Raw genomic sequence first — 21,473 nt, 5'->3', positions numbered from 1 at the left:
TATGAGATCTTTCCTGCCACTGGATTCAACCATGGTGGCTTCCAGGTGAAATCCCAGACCATGGAGGAGCCGGGGTGCTGCAGCTTCTCTCAAAGCGAAATAATTTGTTTCCCTAGGTTTAAAAAATGCATGTGAAAGTATTTGCAAAGCAATCTCACCTAGGCGTAATATACATATTACACATTTAATGAGGAAAGTAAACGATTTTTCAAGAAAATAGTGTCCATAACTTTTATTATTTGGTTTGGGATATATGAGGAAATAATGAAGAAAAGAAATCTATGAATAGTTCTGAAAAAAATATATAGCTTTCTGTAAGTAAAGCGTAAACTGTTTATAATGTAGTCTGCAGATTGTCTAAATTCGTAGTTTGGAAGTCTGCCAAATTATCACTATTTTTAGCATTTGGCCAATAACATGGAAGCTGAGAGACTATACCTAAAGAAATATATGTTAAAATTTAGCAAACAGCATTTAGTGAGATTAAGATGCATATTACATAAACAGTAACTAACATTAGGTAGAATTAGGGGCTTCTAAACATGGTGCAAACACCACAGAAGAAGATCCAAAGAGCCAAGAGTCATTACCTTTAGATAAAGACAGAAACACATGTAACATTTTACCAAGCCTGCCCGTTAAAGGTTCCCTGAAATGATGATATTAAAGTCTCCAATTGGAACGATCAGTGACAAGAAAGCTAACCTGTAGAAACCACTTAAGTGCATATGATGACTGGAGTGCGCGAGGTTGACCTTTAAAGGGAGTACCCGGGAGTATTTTGTGGTCTTCCTATACCGCTGCATAAATCATGAAGATATTAAACAAAATGACGCTATAAACCTCAAATACCTGCCTTCATATTCTCTTTTTGCTTTAACAAACTATGTTTCTTTAGCATGTGCCCCCATCTTGCAGTGTGAAGGACACCATGACAGGAATTTGTGGTTCCGGTTTACCAAACACCAAGTATCTCTGTGTAATGTTTATGAAAAGCTAGTTTTCTATTAACAGACGCAGGCAAAACTTCAGAGCACGCACCGCTAACCACCTCCAGCGCCTCGGGTGACGCATTCTCTTTTAATTCATACTGAACCGTGTCTTTGGCTAAAAAGCCACAGAACGGACACGGAAAACATACACCGGTGAGGAAAACAGACCCTAAACCCAGATCAAGCCTGATTTATAATTTTAGGTATTTCCTGTACACGACTATATCAAACACCCCCAAAATAGACAAATAGTTAGGTTTTACTTAAAAGGAACCAAATTGTTAACCATTTGCAGTACAAACAAGCCCAGAGCTATAACTGTGTTCTTAGTCAGTTCACATAGTGTCTTATCTCCCATGATGCTTATGGAAAGAACAAAGCGGTAGTAATAGTACTATTTTAACTTCTTTTTTCATGGACAGATTTTGGGGCTGGGTGAATCATTTGCTCAGCTGTCAGTCATCCCAAATTCCTTTACACACTAGGAGTTTGCTTCAAAACACATCCATCCATCATACCAAAACGACACCAACGTTATACTTTATTAGATATTGCTGCGAGAGAGAAAGTAGAGAGGTCATGCGTTACGGTTTAACACCTGCTAAAGTAAAAAAAATAATAAATCCAGAAAGAATGTGTTACATAACTTAATATTCAACAAGCCGAATCCTGCCAAGTATAACCCTTCCCCTGCTGGTGCAGTTTTGCCAGATCAGCACATGAACAGGAGAAAAGTAAAGGTGAAGCTTTCCAAACACCTTAAGTTATCTCATAAAATGAGGACTCGCTGAAACACACGGTTAACCCTTTGAACCCTTGATGGCGGAGCAGTACCTCGGTTAATAAAAGGAGAGTGCTTTTGAAGGTAGACTACTACTACTACTACTACTACCACTACTACTACCACCATTTCACCACAAATAAACCGTGTGTGTTGTTTTTGAGTTCCAAATGTATTGCATGTAGAACTTACGGGAAATTCTATTTTTTTTTTCACCTGCCCCAGCTGTAATTAACCTTTTATAGACTGAAACAGCAAGACTTGGGGGCTGAACATACCAATAACATCAAAAACATGCTGAGTGAGCTGTATCTCCACTGGTAAGAGCCAAGCCTCTAAAGTAAATCATACTTCAAATCTTTTTTGTAGCCCAAGGGGCTAGAAAATATTCTTTCATTTAATGCCACCTGAGGAGCAACGTCAATACCTAATTCAAATTTGTACAACTGTTTTCACTGTACAAGTTCAAAGGTCATAGAGGTTCATTTGCAGCTAGGCTGAGATCCATTAAAATGAGTGAAACAGAAGAAAGCCTTTGGGGTTCTCAGGGAGTGTGGGGGCCATAGAAAAACATTTCTGCTTCACATCTGGCCAGTGGGCCTCTAGATGATTAACTATGCTTTAGCTGAAGGCACTAATTCTAGAACAGTGTAGAATTGTAAAAAAAAAAAAAAAAAAAAAAAAAGTATTTTGATCCAAAAAACAGTGCATCTGTTGGGTACTAATAAAGACAAATGACATACATTAAAGCTTTCCCTCTTAAGTTTCACATGAAGACGGAAAAGACTTGGGACGATACTCTGCAGATCTAAATAGCTTCTAGCATCAGGTTTTCAGTCATTGTGCATTGAGTAAATTAACCCTAAAACCTGTAAAATTACCGATATTGAGAAACCTGACACCCCAGGTTTACAGAGCATGCCTAAATGAATGTTGGTCACCCTTCAAGTTACAGAAACTTTCCAAAGCTTCTTATTCGACTTCCCGTTAGTCCAGCTTCTTTATAACAGAACAAGTAGCAAAGCTTCAGATGTGGGAAAAGCTGACGGTATGTCTTTTATCTGATGAGAGAACATCTTGTTCAGGTGGCAGGTAAGCTGAATCAGTTTATAGTTTTTGCATAAACTGATAACCGTCAGCCATTACTTTCATCATGTACAGTCTCAAGGTGTTGAGGGAAGAACCTGCCATGCCAGCATTTTCAGGAATGGTACAACATTTACAATCATAGTTTTAAGGCACTGGAGGCTTAAGCGAATGGGAAAACAGTATCAGTTTAATGGCATATGTCCTTGAAAGAAATGTGTAATTACATTGAAAAGTTTTACTATGATCCTCCAAGCTCACCCAATCGTCAAGGCACTTTATGAAAGGGCAGGTACCATATTATCCAAAACTAAGTTATAAATATCCATCATATCAATTTAAACCTGTGTCGTACCTTAGGCTGCAATTTAGTGCGGCTGTATCTAGTTCTACTTTTCTTTTAAAAAGTTATCTATAAGCACTGTGTGTGCATATCTGAAACATCGGCGGCTATCAAAAGTCTCACAACGACAAGGGAATGCAGTGATCATGACAGACCGTGACACAAACAGGATCATACAGACACACAGCTGGCAACAAGACTTCCATCTTTTCTAAGAATTGGTTTAAAATTAAAATTATAGGCTTCTGTTGAATCAGCTGTGTGCTAAGTTAATAATAACATATGTGAATATAAAAAGTACACTTAATAAGACATGTTACATGGTTAACAATGAACAACACAGACAGGGAAAGGAGTATTCAAAGAGGAGAGACGCGTGGCGTGCGAAATCCAACTTCGAGAAAGTCTTCTGAGGAGGGCTAATATTGGTCCAGATTACCTATGATTCAAAGTAAAAATAGATTAGTGACCAGGTACTGAGACTGTGCAACAAAGTATGGATTCAGGCAATGATGGTGACAAGGGTTTTATTTATTTTTGCCACCCAGGGCCTTTCTGGCTCATTTTGGAGAAGAGCCTCCAGCTTCCTTCAGCCAAGTGGTTACATTTGCACTGTGGGCTACTTACTAGAGCTAGATGATGGTCCTTGTTCTAAGAAGCCATGGTGACTGATGTCCCATGCTAACTAGGGAAAGGCCTAACAGATAGTAATTGGATGTTTAAGGGATGGCAACAGTAATTTAGTTTGAAAAAAGACTTAGATAACTAAGCTCTTAAATACTAATGTGTATTTTATCATTTATAACCCCGTATGTCCTGGTTTTCTAAAAAAAAAATAAAAAAATATCTAGACCTTTTGAAGGCATCAGGTTAGCACACCGTACGTTTCAGATTACTTATTGCACTAGAAGAAACTCATACCCCTTTCTACCCAAGGCTATGTATGTTTATAAAGTTCAACGGGAGACAGGAATGAGATTCCTGACTCATCTACAACAGCTGTGTGTGCTCCGTGGACACATCTACCTTGTATGGAAGACACAGCTGCCTGCAGGGAATTGTATTGTTAAAACCCCAGCCATGGTTCACAGAGCGGGATACGAACACACATGTTTTGTCTGCATCCAACCAACAGGATTTGTCACAAACCACTTTCCAGACTTCCATGCACTGCTTGCAGTCCAGCTGATTGCACTGTCGGGACAGTAATATGGGTCTGCGCGTATACAGATGGCGAGTCAGTGGAACACAGTGGCTGGAATGTGCATAGTTTAAATATTTTACCTAATCCCCAAGAGCTTTGTGACCAAATGAGAAGCTTCTGATCCTAGCCTTCACCGATGTAAAGTCAATATTTGGGTTATATATGGAACATAAATAAGACTACATGGAAACAGGGAACACAAAGTCAAGCACTGCAGTGTCCCCGGAGGAATCCAGACATGCATTTGATGGATCTGAGTGTCAGAGCAGACTGCTCCAGGGAGAAGCAGATTTACATGAGAGTCTAATAAGACTGGGGCTAATTCTCTGCACTGATTTACTCTTCCCTTCTCACGAGGTTGATTGTATCAAAGCCATACTGTATCAAGTAAGGGAAACCAGGTGGCATATTGAGTACATCTAGGTCAGAGTGCTCAGCAGAATCGCAAATCTGATAGCCATTATGGCTTTATATCCTACTTTAATCCCGAGACTCGGGACAAAGAACCTCAGCTCTTTAGGAAACTCTTGTCGAGGATAGCAGGATGAAAGTTTTAGGAGTCTATCAATGCTTCTGTATGGATCACAGCAGGGTCCAAGACTCCACAGAGCACTAAAATGATCATTCTGTTATTATGTGTAATATCTTAAATAAATTAAAAAAAAAGATAATTCTTGTGATTTGGGGGAGCATGTCTAGTCCAGAGGCAAGCTCCAGGTTTAGTGTAGAAATCTCCAGCTATAGTTTATAATAATCACAGGGATTAAGTGTCCAGTTCTGTAAATTAACTCTTTGCTCTGATAATCCCCCACAAACAGCTCAACCAAACTACGTTTTATTGATGGGTGTGGATAAAACCCTGCAGATATCGGATTCTGGTGGGAAGTATGTGTTGAATCCCTTTTGTTTCAGTGCCTAATAAGACAAAACAGTATCATGGATTTCTTTAGCCGGTTTTAAAGCAGAAATGTGGCCACACGAGATAGCAGGGCAGCATATTTTTGAGATGACACAATAGTCAATCACCAAAATAGTATTGCCCACCTCCATATCTGCCAATATTAAAATATGTATGTGGATTTATTTCAATCCAAAGTACAACATGTTCCCACTAATGTTGAGGCCATAAGCAAATAAGTTCGAACTTTAGCTTTCCTTCAGTAAAGAAGCTTCAGGATGTAACCTTTTAGAGACTAACATTCTGGCACAGGTAGTGGAAACGAACCCATTTGGAAGAGACATGAATAAACAGGAAAAGAACAGGCTAGGTGGACCCATCTGCCTTCAAGTTCCAAAAACATTTGATGTACAAAATCTTCCACCATAACATCATGTTCTGGTATACTTCATAGTGCCTGAACCACAGTTAAAACATACATGTTCAGTGATCTAATGGCACACATTAAGGATAGTTCTTATCAGCCCCTGAAACTGTATAACATAATGTACTAATCTCCTTACCAAGTATGTGGTGAGGCTGGAGGTTTGACAAATATATGGTTTAAAATAAAGGACCATTTTATCACAAGGAGGCTGAGATATTGGGCAAAAGATGGCCAAACGTACATATTAACATCCCATTTGCCTAAACCTTGCCTTTACCAAGGTGCAGCTGAAGCTTTACATGTTTGTTACAGCGAGTGCCACAGTCTAATGTCATGACATCCCCTCTAAAGAATGCATATTGAAGTAGAGTTACTTTTATAAAAATGAGATAAACATGAAGCACAATTTCTAATACTTAAAGGAAAAACCGATATACAGTTATATATTTTTACACGACAATAAGCAAATGTCTGTGGTGCTTCCCCTTTGTTTCAGTGCATGTTTTTGAATGTTCTGCACCATTTACACATCACATTGAGTTCTGCAGCATGTTATGCGGACGAACCTTAGCAGATCTGTCCTCTGATGGTTTCATCACATAAAAAACACACTTATTAAGGAGCCACTTCAGTTTCTGGCAACAAGCAATCACCACCTGAATCCGTGTGGCAGCCCAATTAAGTGATCCCAGCAAAAATTGTGAATGTGGTAAAACGTTACACAAAAAAACCCTCTCTTTATTAAAAGGTATAATCATCCCTAAAACATGAAGCTTCTATGGCATTTTCCATATGCTTCTTTAACCTTGACCCCCCCCCTTTATCATGTTTGTGTACCAGCACAAAAACATTTTTTTATTTTTAAAACAATTTTATGAACAACCCAACCTCTTAAGCCCACGTAAGTGACTGTACAAAGCAGTGTGGGCACACAAACTAGGGTTTTATGCTAAAACTCCATAAATACAGTATCCACTGCCGTATGAAACACAATCTAGGAAGAAAAAAAAAACAAAACACACTTCCACACCTTTTCCTCCTGCTTTTATAAACTGCAATCCACAAAAGCTAATCAGCTCATTTTTGATATTAAAAATAAATTGTGTGTGTGTGGTTATTTTATTTTAAATATCTTTTTTTTTTTTTATTTAAGGGGTAGGTTATGACAGCAGGGATCAGATATACCGTATGCTCCAGCATGCCAGTCAGCTGATCTAAATAAATATCAGAAGGCAACGCACTGACAGTTTTGTTCTTTCCCACTTCTGATGGCATGGTAGCAAACAGCCATATCAGACTGCCTGCTCCATGTACAATGTGCTAGCCATATTTACCTGCCGCTACCATATTTCTTAACTACTGTCAGATAGCTGCTAATTGGAGCCTCCTTGTTTATATATATATATATATATATATATATATATATATATATAATTATATATTACATATAAGAGGACCCTCTTCTTTTTATATCAGCACATATTATTGTGTAATAATGTTATCGGTTTAATGTTATTGTTAACTTTTGGTCTTCCCTATAGTAATAGTTCTGCGTAATCTGCTGATGCACTATATATGAAATGTAATGGAATAGTGTAAATCTGGGGCTGCCATGATAACATCTGTTATAGATAGCACATGGCTATGAGGATCCAAGCTGTTTTTTTTTTATCACGTTTTTGCTACAGACACAATGACCTCATAATCCCCTTTAAAAAAAAAAAAAAAGACACAGAACGTCTCATAGCAATGTCAGTAAGTATGTCCGGCTGTGAGTGTATAGAGAGGGCGAGCTACTAGGAACGCAACAACGTTACTCTGCTATTCCAAACCAGCTAAAACAGACGTGATGATGCAGACTTCATGTCTACCATGGACTTATGGTTTTACCTTTTCTAGGAACAGAGCATTAAACATAACAGAGCATTGCAGACAAAAAAATGTATGCTTGTTTTAATAGAAACATGTTGTTTGGACCACTGAAAGTGCTTGGCTGTGGCGAAATTAATGGCTGCCAGTTACATGTAACCCTGGCTACTAAGTGCCCAACACTGATATGCCCCTTCCCAAGCCTATGCCAAATGAGCATCAGACTATAATTACAGGGGCCACAGGAGACAGATGTCCCAAGGAATCACAAACCAATCCTTGGGGTAGGGGTAATACAGTGGCTATTTTTGGCATGGAATGTTGGCTGTAGAAAAAATGTCAGGGGGGGGGCATGTGATCCGAAGAACCAGGCAGGGATTTAACCTGTTCATTGCTGCAAAATAACTAGGCTTGCCATGAACTTAACTCCAGGTTTTACCATCTGTCTAGCACACCCTGAGCTGCAATCCAACAATTTGTACAGAGGAGGAGAAATGCACGAGAATGCTGGAAGTTGGGGATATGAAGCACCTCCAAACCACAGAGCTTCCAACCCAAGGCACATCTCTATCAAGGAACAGCAAGATGCAGCGGTGAACATGTTGTACGTAAAATAAATCAGTTCTTTCAAGGAAACCCCTCCACGCAAAGCAAGTTTAGTGATGGTTTGCTAAAAGCCTCAATGACCTTAGGCGTAAGCTTGGCACTGGAACCCTTTGAGTATATGGAAAGGGTACCTGCATCAAAAACACAAGTGTTCTTACTTCTCTAAACAACTCAACACACACATCACACAAAACAAAAAAGTTAACAAATTACCTGATTTTGATATAACATACCTTAAAGATGCATTTTATTCATCTCCAGAGGGCTTCATCCTCATTTGAGCTTGCATCTGGGCAATCATCTCTTGCATCCTCCTCAGCTGTAACACACACAAGAGTGGCAGATCAACACATGCTACGAAGAAACTGTACAGCCTTTTACCCGAGTCACATACAAAAATGTCCAATATTTCAGACAGCCACCTTTCAAAATAACACTATTTTTTTTTTCTAAAAAATGTTCTTCAAATTCTCTTTCGGTTCTGCTGCACAGAAGAACTACTCTCATCAGAAACACACCAGGCATAAAAACGCTAGCATTTTTAATGTAGACATTTTTTATCAATGCTCTTTTGGAGAGAGAGAGAGTCAATGCACTTTTTGACTCTTTTTTTTTAAATGATATTATAAAAGGTATAATTTAAGACAAAAATGGCGTCTACATGCTTGCAGCAGACATACATACCCGTTCTATTCATAAACAAAGACTGAAACATATAATAACATATCTATATACTAAAAACAGAAAAACCCTAGTTCACACAGAAGACTTTTTTTTTGTTCTTTACAGAGAATCTGCTATTTGTCTTGGATTTCTTGCCAAATACTTATTTTTATCCCTGTCTGGCTGCTACTTGTCCTCATTCAGCAAGCTCTACTTAATAAGCCCAAATCCATTAGCTGGGTAGAGACGGGAAATGTGCCCCTCCGCCCAGCTAAGCTTGGAATGGGCAGGGGCCACGGAAAAGGGACCCGTGTTGGAGGTTTTAAAGGCTCCGAGAAGACACAGGGCATATTATACATGAATCGCGCAAAAAAAAAAAGGAAACTGCTTCTCCGCTACCGAGCACTCTGTATTTAACACTTAATAGATGCACTTTGGCAACAAGTACAACGCAGTGAGAGACATTAAAAATACACGGCTGTAATCCATGTAATAGTCTGAAACGGAATATATGTTAAATATATATAAGAGACACCGTGTAACCACTGGACAGTCCAACAACCTAATATCCGAAGGCACTTCAAAACACATAGAAGCGTGGCTCATAACAGATCTAGAAATGGGTTATGTGTCACCGGCACCGGGAGCGGTATAATACAATGTACACTTTCTGTTGGTTGTTGCCGTGTTAATCTACGGGATCAGAATGTTGTCAGAAACACAAAAAAAGGCCAAACACATCTGCACAGAAAATAGTTGGCGGTGGGGGTGGGCTTATGGAGGGGGGATTTTGCATAATGCCCCATGCAATTGCAAAAGGGACACTATAGAAATGAAAAGGGTCTTCTGAGCTTTCATATGTATTAGAGTGCCTATGATGGCTGGAGGGTCCCTTTAACATGACAGCAAGCACGAGACAGGAGGTTTGGCTGATCGCTGCTCCCATGGGGTAAAATAGGAGCTGTCATCTAGAGAAATGCAAGGGAATGATACCAAATATACATTAAAAAAAAAACAGCACAGACAATCACCCTTGACTGGCAAGTCGTTCTCAGTAGCACTACTCCCACGATTTCCCAGACATATTTCAAGTTGCTTGCTTTTTGTCTCAAACTTTCTTGGCAGGAGCGGGGTTAAAGATATCCAAGTTAAAAAAAAGTTCCACTTGGGAAGCCTGGATGACAGCTCACTTCCTATTAACAAGACTGCTGCTTGGCCAAATAGAATGCTTACTTGGTAACCCCTTCCCTGCCAGACAGACAAGAGGAACGGCTTGAGATGCACCGTACCGTACAGGGTCTTTGCAAAGCGACCCTTTGTTTTACTTTCTCGGTACCAAACAACGAAAATTGCTTTATGCTGAGGTGCAAAGAAAGAATACACAAATCCAAATGGAAAGAAGAAAAAAAAAACATAACAGGTATCATAGTTAATTAACTGTCAGCGGAGTGTTTATAGATCATGCTGGCTTCCGGCACTTTGGTTGTTACGATGCACATGTGTGCTCTTGTGTACTTTAGGTACCAGATACAAGAGTACCTTGGCCAGAACGGGAGTCATCTCTGAGCATCGCGTACCACGCTAAGCTTAGAGAAGAGTGGAAAGGAAAAAAAGAGGGGAGAGATTTAGGAACAGGAGGGGCCCTTAGCCTCACAGGATGTTCCCACGATGCTCGCCGCTGCGTTGGTTTAAAAATACCACTGGCTCTCACAATGACAAGGGGAGAGGAATGGGGCAGCAACCCAGCCGCCAAGAATAACATTTTGGGATGTCAGACCGAGGAATCTGGGAGCAGTGGGAGGAAGGGGGAAAAGGTATATATGTCTACATACTCGTCTACAAATGCAAACTGGCACGCATACTCAACAGAATATCATCTCGACTACAAATCACCGTTTAGTTGATAAATCCTACTGTTCAAATATGTTTGAAAATCTTAAAGCCAGGAATTTTTACGTTTCAAACCCTGATAAAGATTTGATTTAAAGGGCTGTTAAAAATGTGAAATTGTTTAAGAGGTAAACATTAGTATATGATGAATTATTGTTAAGGGTGCATAATATGCTTTACCCCGGGTCTACATGGCACTCGGCCCACTGGGGTACAGCCTGCACCTAGCTGATGGGGCACTCACATCCACACTTACAAAGAGCATCCTCTGATTCTTGCAGTGTTATCGAATGAAGATTGACATTTCTACTACTAGGTATGTACGCATTCATGGGCTTGGGCACAGATTCAGAGTAATGAATGAATGACATTCTGTTTGCCTGACTATAGGTATAAAGTGAGGAAGAACGAAAGACTGAAGTTCCTGTAACTATTACCTTCTTTTACATAGATTGGTGCGAGATAGTGTGCACATTTTATCTGAATTCATTTAATATGTTTTCCAGCACTGGTTTTCTATTACAGGTATCTACTACAATTTGTATTAAACAGAATTGTATGTTTTAAATAAAATAAAAACAATGGGCACTATTTGTGCTATATTTATGAATTTATGAAAAAACTAAACGCATTCACTTTTTTAAATCAAATGCATCGGTGGATGTATGGGTTTTTGTAAGTGGATGTATGGGTTTTTTCTATATATACACCCACGCACACACAGCAATAGATGGCAGGATAACTACACATTTAACACTTTATGTGTGCATGTTATAAGCCAAAAGGATAGAAAAAAAGAGGTGTAGGGTAAACCTTTAAATGGTTTGGCAAAGTTATAATAAATTATTACAAATACATTTGAAATCTATTTGAATTTGGTTTCATTCTATTGTATATTGAATAATATCTTGATATTGACACGATTTCCTTAAATAAGGACTACATACACTGCCATCTGGTGGCTGTCTGTGGTATTATTACATAGTCAAGCTAATCATAGATAATCAGACTTCCAAGGAGGTTCTGAAATAACATCTAGCCTGGCCATACCATCGCAGTAATCACTCTCAGATCCCTGCGTACATAGGTATATTAAAACAGTCAAACAGCTCCTTTACTAATAAAATATCCATTAGATCCATTAATCCTGCAGCCCCTCAGCAGAAAAGCTGTTGGTGAATTGTCCTGTTGGGCAATCAGGCTGCAGTGTGAAACTTCTCCATGAACCAGTCGGGGAGGTCAGAAGTCCCAAGCCCTGGTTCAATGCTCAGCTAAAATACAACAAGTGTAGCAGAAAACATCCTAGTCAAAAATTTGTGTAAAAGACAAAAAGAGCCTACCTCAGCCTCCTTCTGTTGTAAAATCATATCTTTATCCAGGACTTCTTCTTCCACAGGCCTGCAAGGGAGAAAACCGATGAAGAATAAGAAAATACAAAGGCAAGAATGAAAACTACTAGGGGAAAAAACTCATCCAAAGGGAAGAAGGAAAAGTGGAAAGAGATTGCATAAGGAAAAACGTAGGCGTAGAAAATTTAGGATCGAGACATGTTCTTAGTGGAGAAACCAGAGGAAGGGAGGAGAGGAAATGAAACTAATGAAGGTGAAAGGTATGACCGAAGGCAGGAGGGTATGAAAAGGAAGAGGTAAAGAAAGGTTTGGCACACTTGTACAGTGCGTATAACTTTAAAGGGACAAGAAACCGCAAAATATAGAGGGGTGGGGAAAGGGAAATTGTATTTCATTCATATAAATGTGTGTAACAAATTCTGGAGGGTGAACAGACATGGGAGGAAAATTTGGCGTTTAAAATTAACTTAAAGGTGAACATTACTCAATTTTATTAATATCATATCCTCCCAAACAGATAGCCTTAGCAAAAGCAAACACAAAAAACGACTCCTGTCCCACTATCTCTTCTCTTACTGGTACCTTAAAGGGGGTTTATACTGAACTACTTTATTTGATGAACAGGGTTGCATGCTGCCACTTTAGGATATATTTAGATGTATTACCTGCCCCTATCCCTAAACATTTCTCAATAGCTGAGACTAAATAATAGATTACTAGGAGCAGATATTTCTAGGGACTAAACGAAGAATAGGAAGGGGACAACTAAAATGTTAGATATTAGAGAGAAGCACTGGAAAACCAGCAGCATCCTCCTCTGCAGCGAAAATCAGGACATACCAAGATACCAGATAAGATGTTGGGGGTATATTATCACGTAATGCTATAGGCTCACAAAGAAGCACACAAAGGACATGTAAGCTTCAATACATATCTTTTTAAATCACAGTAAATGAAATCAGGTTATCTTGATGGCACCCATTCCACTTTCATTGATTTTAGACTGTGCACTTTTCATAAAGAAAAGAGCGTTCAGTTGAGCCTTTGAGTTTTTTTGAGGTTTTTTCTTGTTATGCCACTTGGCATAATGCAAATGGCACCGACCGTGTCTTTTGGAAATGCACTCATGAGCAACTGCAAATCATACACATTCACTTACTTCCCGGTGCGTTTTAGCCTCTCTGAGCGGAAGTTTTCGTAGTGCAGATCCTGAGTGACCTCTTGGAGATCCTGCATATGCGTCCTGTATTGAAACAGCGAGTGCATTTCAAATCATGGTCATTCTTAAATATATTCGTTAAATATTTCTGATACAAATATTTTTATTTTTTTTTGGTTTTAATAGCAGAATTCCTGATGTGCAGTTAAATCTGGGACAGAACATATATCTGAATAATGTATGTAGCTGATTTTGGAATTAGGAATGCTTTATTTTTGTGATGAGGAACCAATTAGAAATGTGAACATTTGTCTTAAGCATGCTTGTTGTCTCACGTCTCTCTGATTCCTAGGTTGAAGTGGGTCTGCAATGACATACAAAGCCATTTTAATTAGGGTTTAACCTTGTGATGTTTTAAACCCAGTAAAGAAACCACTGCTTGGGAAATAATTTCCAAAAACAAACCATTTTAAATAATATGTTTATGATACTATAAAAGCGAGTCTCTAGAGATCTTTGTTTACTTACAACCCCCAATTAAGGTATGGAGATGTCTATGCTAGCCACACATTAGATTTTATCCATATGATAATTGAATCAGTATCACTTGAATAATTTTAGGTTACACGTTGCTCTGTGTTTCCATAGATGGTCAATAGAGGGCGCTATAAGTCAGCACATTCATCCTAAATTCCCCTATTACCTCATGCGATCTTTAGTGTTTACAAGTGAATTGGTTTGACGGATTTTCTTCTACGGAGAAAAAAACCCAAATGCTCTTAAGAAATACACCAGCCCCTATAATACATTACTCCTAAATGGTATTTGTGTGTACATCACATCTTCACCTGAAATATATTGTATTTGCTTGATTATAAGACAACCTACCAAACTGAAGGGAGTTCTTTAATAAAGGAAAAACAAAAGAAAAGACCTGAATACAAGATAACCCTATTGTGGGAAAATAATCAAAACCACTATTTTTTCTCTCGTTGCTCACACGTTCTCACACACTCCTTTTGCGCAGACCCACTTCTTCTCTTGCCTCTTCTTGTTCTTCTGTCTTCGTCCGCTTCTCCGTGAACCAGGCCTCCTGAAGCACCTCAGGGAAAAACCGTCTCCACGGCTCTTATGTTCCGTCGTTTCGGAGTACTTCCACAAAAGGGCAAAGATGGTATGCCTGGAGGATCTGCCCTTTGCAGTAGTGCTTCGGGAGGCCTGGTTCACAGAGAAGTCGGCTGTGCGGCCACACCGCGGATCTGAGGTCTGAATAAAAGACGACCCTTGATCATAAGACAAGATGTTTTTTTCCTGTTTGCACTGCCCCCTATTTATTGCATAAACACTAGTTACCATACGCAAAAGATGGACAAAATCAGCAAATGCATACTTGTTTTATTCTGATTTCACATTTGCATTGTGTACTGTTGTGCTGTAGCAATGCAGATTTTCTGTTCTCTGCAAAATATTTTCAACATCCTGTTAAGGTCACAAGACCCCTTTAACACCTGTTAACCATTAAGAAAATCACTAATGTATCCTAATTATCATTAAAAGTTACAGTAAAAATTGCTGTAGCAATTTATATTGATACAAATGTGAGATTATATTATCTTTACCATGAAGTCTCTGAAAAGACTATCAGCTCCAGTGGGGTAACTGTGTAACACTGCCAACTCCCGCCTGTAGGGTAACAGTGCAACACTGCTAACTTCCGCCTGTGGGGTAACAGTGTAACACTGCCAACTCCCGCCTGTGGGGTAACAGTGTAACACTGCTAACGTCCGCCTGTGGGGTAACAGTGTAACACTGCTAACTTCCCCCTGTGGGGTAACAGCGTAACACTGCCAACTTTTGCCTGTGGGGTAACAGCGTAACACTGCCAACTCTTGCCTGTGGGGTAACAGCGTAACACTGCCAACTCTTGCCTGTGGGGTAACAGTGTAACACTGCCAACTTTTGCCTGTGGGGTAACAGCGTAACACTGCTCTCTCTCTCAGCTTTATAGTAACTATCTAATACTGGCACTTGCCCTTAACAGGTTACTTACACCAACATTGTGCGGAGCTTGAGAAAGTCATTGTGCTCAGGATTCTCGACTTCCACCACTCCCCATGGGTACAAACGACCACGAATCTTCTTCCCTTTTACCTCGATCAGCTGGTTTGAGCCAATGACTGCAAACGGGATGCTAGCCTAAAAGGGATAGAGCACAAATACGGCCACAAAAACCATATTATACTTTACGGTGAATACCACTCAACATAAAACCAAAAATATCTGGTCCTTTTTATTTGGGTTGAAAAGATAGAGGAAATGTAATGGTTATGTGCCTAACTGAAGACGAGACCAGGATGAATTTCAAATACTGATCCCAGTAAGGATTAGCTTGTTAATTCAATCAATTATTCTCATTTCCAGTCTCCAAACACTGTTAACAAGTACATTGAGACCTCACAAATTGTTAGTCAATTTACTTGGCCACGTACATTTACTACTAATGCAAAACGTTTTGGAGCCATCTTTTACCCTGGACTGTCAAGCTGTTACTCAGAATGGTTTAATTAATAAAATACCACAAATCCTGCCACAAGTAACTTATTCTGTTTCACGTCTGCCGCATTCTTTCATTTGAAAGAGTTAGCAATAGTTCCCCCACGAATGATGACTCACAGGTCTAAAAAGTAGACTACATCACTGCCATGAAAGGGATGCCAAGCATCACTTATTTTACATACTTATGTGAATGTTTGTCCTGAGTAATAATTACTGCTAAGAATAATACAAAATGCTTTATATTCCATCTTATTTTTAAGAAACAACAAGAAATAAATAATAAAGTGTTAGGCCAATGAAATTCAGCAATGTCTGCAATTATGTCAGAGAAAATACAGAAAATTTTACAGATCAGACCTATTTGGTCAATAAAGCATGTTTTTAATCTGCTGTCTCACCTTCAAGACTCGGGTCTGTTCCTTGAACTCCTCGTCTTCATCCGAGTCTGCATCTGGAAGCTGGTAAATGCGGATTCCATGCTCAGCAATCTCATCGAGGACCTAAGGAGGGACACATATGTAGTATGTCAATATATATTTACTAAAGAAGCACTGAGTGCAGTGTTAGAATGGCCACGTCTAGAGGGAAGTCAACAACATGTGCTGTGAAGTTTGTATTTCTCATGCCACCACCCTGTCCCTAAAACACCGGACACTGGCGCAAGTATCTTGGCAAATCATTAGAGAAAGTTCTTGAAGGGAGGACAAAACTTAGTCTGGGAAACAGACTACCAAGCTTCCAGGGCGACGGTGAAGTTTTATCACAAAGTACCCACAATAGATTTGGAAAGATAAGCAACCAGCAGGAAAACAAAGATCAAATGTTCATATAACATGTTTTAAAAAAACTCATTAAAGGGAGTCTAACATCAGATTTGTTTACTGAAACTTACACAAAATCAGGCCTAAAATGACGCAAATGATTTTAGAACTATCCATCCACTAGAAAACAGTTTTACTTTATTTTGCTGTAGTCTCTAATTATTATGTAGAACTCCTATTATAAAGTGCTGCAGAATACGTTGGCACTATGTAATAGCTACAACAATAATAATAATAATAATAAAAAAATGGCAATCCTAGAAATTGGTGGTGTTTGACTAATTGTATTTTTGCCTCCATATCCGGTAAGCAATGAATATACTGGTATCACGCTTAGTATGAAAATATTAATCTCTTTAAAAAATAAATCATATATATTTATTTAAAAAAATTATGTCCACAGAGAACTCCAACACAGGAAAATACACTTTCATAAAGTACTACTCAATCCTTCTTAGAAAAGTCATTTTTTTCTACAATCATACTAACCCCCAATTGCAAATTCATAGTACAGGTATGCAGATGTGTATCAAAATTCATGATTATTTATTTTAAAGCATTTACAATACGGTGACCCATGAAACCGTTTCGACATTTAAAATACATGGGCTTCCACGGTACAAAAAAAAGCAGGAGACAGCAACTGCAGCTAGTATGAGGAAGTATATAAGCAGTATATCATGATATGTGCATTTTTAAAAAGGGAGCCTGCAGAACATTGAGTTACTGAGCCCAAAGTATTCTTCTCAATCCACAAAATACATACAGACCCACCGGAAACCAGCTGCTCTCAGAAATCTACAGCTTGTATGTGCTTCTGGCATTCTTAGTATGATCAAGGATGACCCCAAGAGTCTTGACTCCTAGAAGGCCTCCTAACTGCATGGGATCTGTGCTTCTGCTGCATTACAGAACTTCAGTTCCATTGTCTATTAAAAAGGCCATAGTTATAATGTAGATGATTATAGACCAAGAGAAGACGGCAGTGTCTTACAATAAGAAAGGCAGAAGGATATTCTGAACATAAGACAAAGCTAGAGGCTGCAACAAGGCTGGAGGTATTTGTTCAAGTATCCACAGAGGTGCTGACAACGCTCCTTTTGAACTTCTTCACTTTCCAGGTGGATCAAGAGTTATTTGATATATAGTAAAATATTTTAGTATAATATAGTGAAATATTTTGTTGGCAGGGGCTTTAACAAAACTATCAGTTTATAAACACAGACACGCAGAACTGGTTAGGGGGAGGATTAATCAACGTATCAACAGGATTGGATTATTGTTGAGCTTAAACCAGCTCAAAGGTCCAGTGGAAATAACGCATGGTTAACTAATTGGCTGCCAGAGAATAAAAACACATCTATTTCTTGAGTTAACAAGTAGTTTAGGATATTTTTAGTACATTTCACCCTGCCTACTGTGGAACACGTTCAGCTTGTGGCATTTTAGGCACTCAAACATCTATTTCCTATTTTTCTAAATATTTCAGAAAAATATCAGTAAAGGAGGACATAATGAAAAACAAATAGTCCATTAAATACTGGAAAAATCATAAGAAGGCACAGGAAAAGCGAGTACATTGTGTTATCTTAACCCTATAGCCATAGACACTTTCACCTGCTCCATCAAGGACTTTAGGCTGTGCATGGAATAATAAATCACATTAATCGTGCTTATTGAGAACTCAAACTAGCCACGGCAGCTAAAGATGAGAGTTTGATCAAACATCAGATAATTACTCCAGCCTTACTACATAGCATATAACACTACAGGTTTAATGTGCATCGCAAAGGGTAACCTGGTCAAACAGGTGGTGCATTTAGGCTGGTCGCTGGCCTTGTTCTAACACAGGGAGGCACCCCAGATGCCCCCAGCATCCACATTCAAGCTGCTGCTCTCTCTGCTCAGATCGGGGGTATGATGGCATGTCACGGTTTGATATGTGATCTCACCCCTGGACCGTTACGTGGGGCATTGCTGAGTCTAAATGCCCAATAAGGAGATCGTCATGTCCCCAACCCAACTCTGGATTTTAGCGCAGGGGCTACTGCCCTCCCTTAGATCTACCACCCCAGACCATAATATCCTAAGTAAAAGGCTGTTGCCGTTTGCAAAAGAGCTCGAGTTAATGGAAAATTGTGCATAAGACACCTACAGGGCTAATCCCGGATAATGGAACAGCCCAGCATTGGCCAACGATTAAATGGCTTGGTACATCAGAGCACACATGGATAGAGGAAAATGGTGATCCCACTACATTTAGAACAGTTACAAAAAAGACAAAGGTCCATTGTCTCCAACATAGGAATCTATCAAGCTCAACACCTCATGGATTGTTTAAAAACATGTTAACAATTGCTCTCCTGTGATTAATGTGGCGTATTTTCCAGTAAATGAGGCAGATCGTAGGGATTCTTCAATAGGCAAGTAGCTTTAGAACGCATCCTGAATCGTGAAGTAAAGATGTACAAAGGCTAGTCCAGCAGCCAAAACAATTTTGAAGAAACAACAGAAGTCTGTCAGATTGGAGATTTATCCGATAACAGTTTTCTACTCAAACAATGGCGGGAAAAAAAACGTCATGTAGCCTGTCGGAGGAGGCATTACTGTAGAGCTGTAATAATACAGTGTGCCGTAAAACCCTCAGCTCTTCTGCCAGAGAAAACAATCCAGGTTTTACTGTCAGGCAGCAAAAACAACCCTTGTTGAATTTACCTCTTTCTGGTGAATTTCAGTGTGTGGGGGGAGGGGGGGTGTGTGAGAATTTCCCATGGGAAAAATAAAATACAATAAAACATGACAATTCTGTAGTTAAGGACTGCAAAAGAGCCAACGTCTCTTCGATATAAATTCAGATACATGGGTAAAAATATTCATTGTCTCGTACAGGAAGACTACACACTCTCCAATTTCATGATAGACTTGGCATACATTACTCGGATTCTCGGTTGTGTTCATCACCATTGACAATATAAGACAGCCTATTCCACCCCTAAAGGAGTGAAGAACCAAGGACATATGAATATACCCCAAATTATAGCCTGATCTTTCCTCTTTCGCAAGCAGGCAAAAACACAGAGAGTGGGGGCACCATTACACTGATGAACTTTAAATGTCTAAACTCCAGGGCAGGCTTTTACTGGTGTTGGGGATGACAATTCGGGAAGGTTCATTATGTGAAATAATTGGAATTATCAAGAGTAACATACAATTACAATAAAAAATACTAAAAAAAACAAAAACTAAAGTAACCCTCCCAGTAGAAATACAAAAGCTACAACAAATACCTAAACAATCAAAATACAAAATGTACACACCCTTAAAACTAAAACTATCTGCAGTATATTTGTGTCCCTTTTTCAAAACGCTACTGCACAAAACCGGTTCTTGCATGAAAAACCCTCTTTCACGCACATAATACTCCACATGATGTAAGTATTTCTCCCCAAGGACGAATTCACACATTTAGGCAACCGTAAAATTTCAATGGATAAAAAAAAACAAAAAACCTATGTGTTTTAGCATACTTGTTCCCAGAGTTCCTGAGAAGCTTCTAGAAGAATTGCTTTTGTTTAGCGTTCGGAACGATGTTTGCCAAGCACTAATCACATGTGTAGCCCAAGTGTCTGGTACAACATAATATTGTGATAACGATTTTATGGTTTCCTTTCAGGCCTGGGATGAAGTTGGGTGGGTGAACCTGATTTCAAGTGGGTTCCTGTATGCGCAAAACATTCAAATTCAAAAACAAAAGCAAAAGCACTCATCTTTAGGTTTGTTCCAAAAACAAAGTATAACACTAGATATGTTTTCTGGAGTAACTGTAATGTATTCTCAAAATGAATAACGCAAAACAATCTTTAAGGATTATTATATACAATCATATATACAGTGTTGTTACCATAAGTGATTTAAGTTTCAGAATGAATGAGATGGAGAAGTTTATCTGTTTGAAATGATGATGGACAGAAGTAAAGCAAGCTTTTGGTAATTGAACGTCCATTTACATTCATCTTTAGATTGTTAGCTTACAAGGGCAAAAGCCCCTTTTGCTTCTTTACATGTGATTTTGTTAGTTTTAACGTTATTGTTATTTTTCACTCTCCTCGTATTGTAAAAGGGGCGACAGAATCTGCTGGTGCTCCAGTGTGTGTATGTAAAATCCTTAGGATAGGTTTATGGCTGGTTTTCGCCTATGTATCATTCTGCTTCACATACACAGTATTTTCTGATATACATAAGCACTGCCCTTTGATGATGTAAATACTCTGGTAATGTTAAGCTGAACCGTTACTCGGAATGTCCTTACATAGTTTTCAGCAAGGTATACATAAAAGGGCAAGAGGTTATATTGTAAATCTGGAGGGTCAAATATAAGGAATGTTTACTTTACTGAGAGGGTGATAGATAAGCTTTTTTGTATTGTGTTTGCTTAAATGTTTACAACATATATTTTTACATGGCATAATAATAAATAATAATAATAATACTCATTGGGATACAGATAATGCCTTGTGTTGGGTGGACACCAAAAGCTGTGAAGGTTGCTACACCCATCTGTGTTTCTTTTTTTTTTTTTTTGTATAAGATGAGTGGCATTTGTCATTGGTCGTGGTAATTGCGTCCAGAAATTACACACTGTGGAGAAGTCCAAGGTTATTTGATTGCTGGATTGAGTAGAGTTAAGCCATTTATTAAAGTCTGAGGTTTTTTTTTTTTTTTAAAAAAAAGATTAATACGTCATCTATGTAGTAACTATATTTATAGAGTTCTCTGTTCTATGCCGGTCATATAAAGGTCATATTGTGGTACCATTTTCCATTTTGTAC

General features: G+C 38.8%; 1 protein-coding gene and 1 long non-coding RNA gene across 2 annotated transcripts in view; both read right to left on the bottom strand.

Annotated features, from left to right (window-relative positions):
• Positions 1-1,378: 1,378 nt before the first annotated feature.
• On the bottom strand, positions 1,379-2,604 carry LOC128501589 (uncharacterized). The gene is made up of 2 exons (XR_008355050.1): positions 1,908-2,604; positions 1,379-1,877 (listed from the first exon to the last, which is right to left on the bottom strand). It is a non-coding gene; the product is annotated as an uncharacterized LOC128501589 (long non-coding RNA).
• Positions 2,605-3,027: 423 nt separating this feature from the next.
• The window catches only part of LOC128501571 (septin-2A), a 35,459-nt gene continuing 17,013 nt past the window's right edge, over positions 3,028-21,473 (bottom strand). The window contains exons 8-13 of the mRNA XM_053471111.1: positions 16,222-16,323; positions 15,318-15,463; positions 13,268-13,351; positions 12,100-12,157; positions 8,440-8,525; positions 3,028-3,641 (exon numbers count right to left, since the gene is read on the bottom strand). Of these exons, the coding sequence (XP_053327086.1) occupies positions 8,454-8,525; positions 12,100-12,157; positions 13,268-13,351; positions 15,318-15,463; positions 16,222-16,323 (462 nt within the window). The 3' untranslated portion in view covers positions 3,028-3,641; positions 8,440-8,453. The remainder of the gene's footprint in view (positions 3,642-8,439; positions 8,526-12,099; positions 12,158-13,267; positions 13,352-15,317; positions 15,464-16,221; positions 16,324-21,473) is intronic.

The sequence above is a fragment of the Spea bombifrons genome, chromosome 1 (genome assembly GCF_027358695.1).
Source record: "Spea bombifrons isolate aSpeBom1 chromosome 1, aSpeBom1.2.pri, whole genome shotgun sequence".
Lineage (NCBI taxonomy): Eukaryota > Metazoa > Chordata > Amphibia > Anura > Pelobatidae > Spea > Spea bombifrons.
The sequence above is the reverse complement of the archived record's forward strand: the minus strand, read 5'-3'. Positions and strand labels throughout refer to the sequence as shown.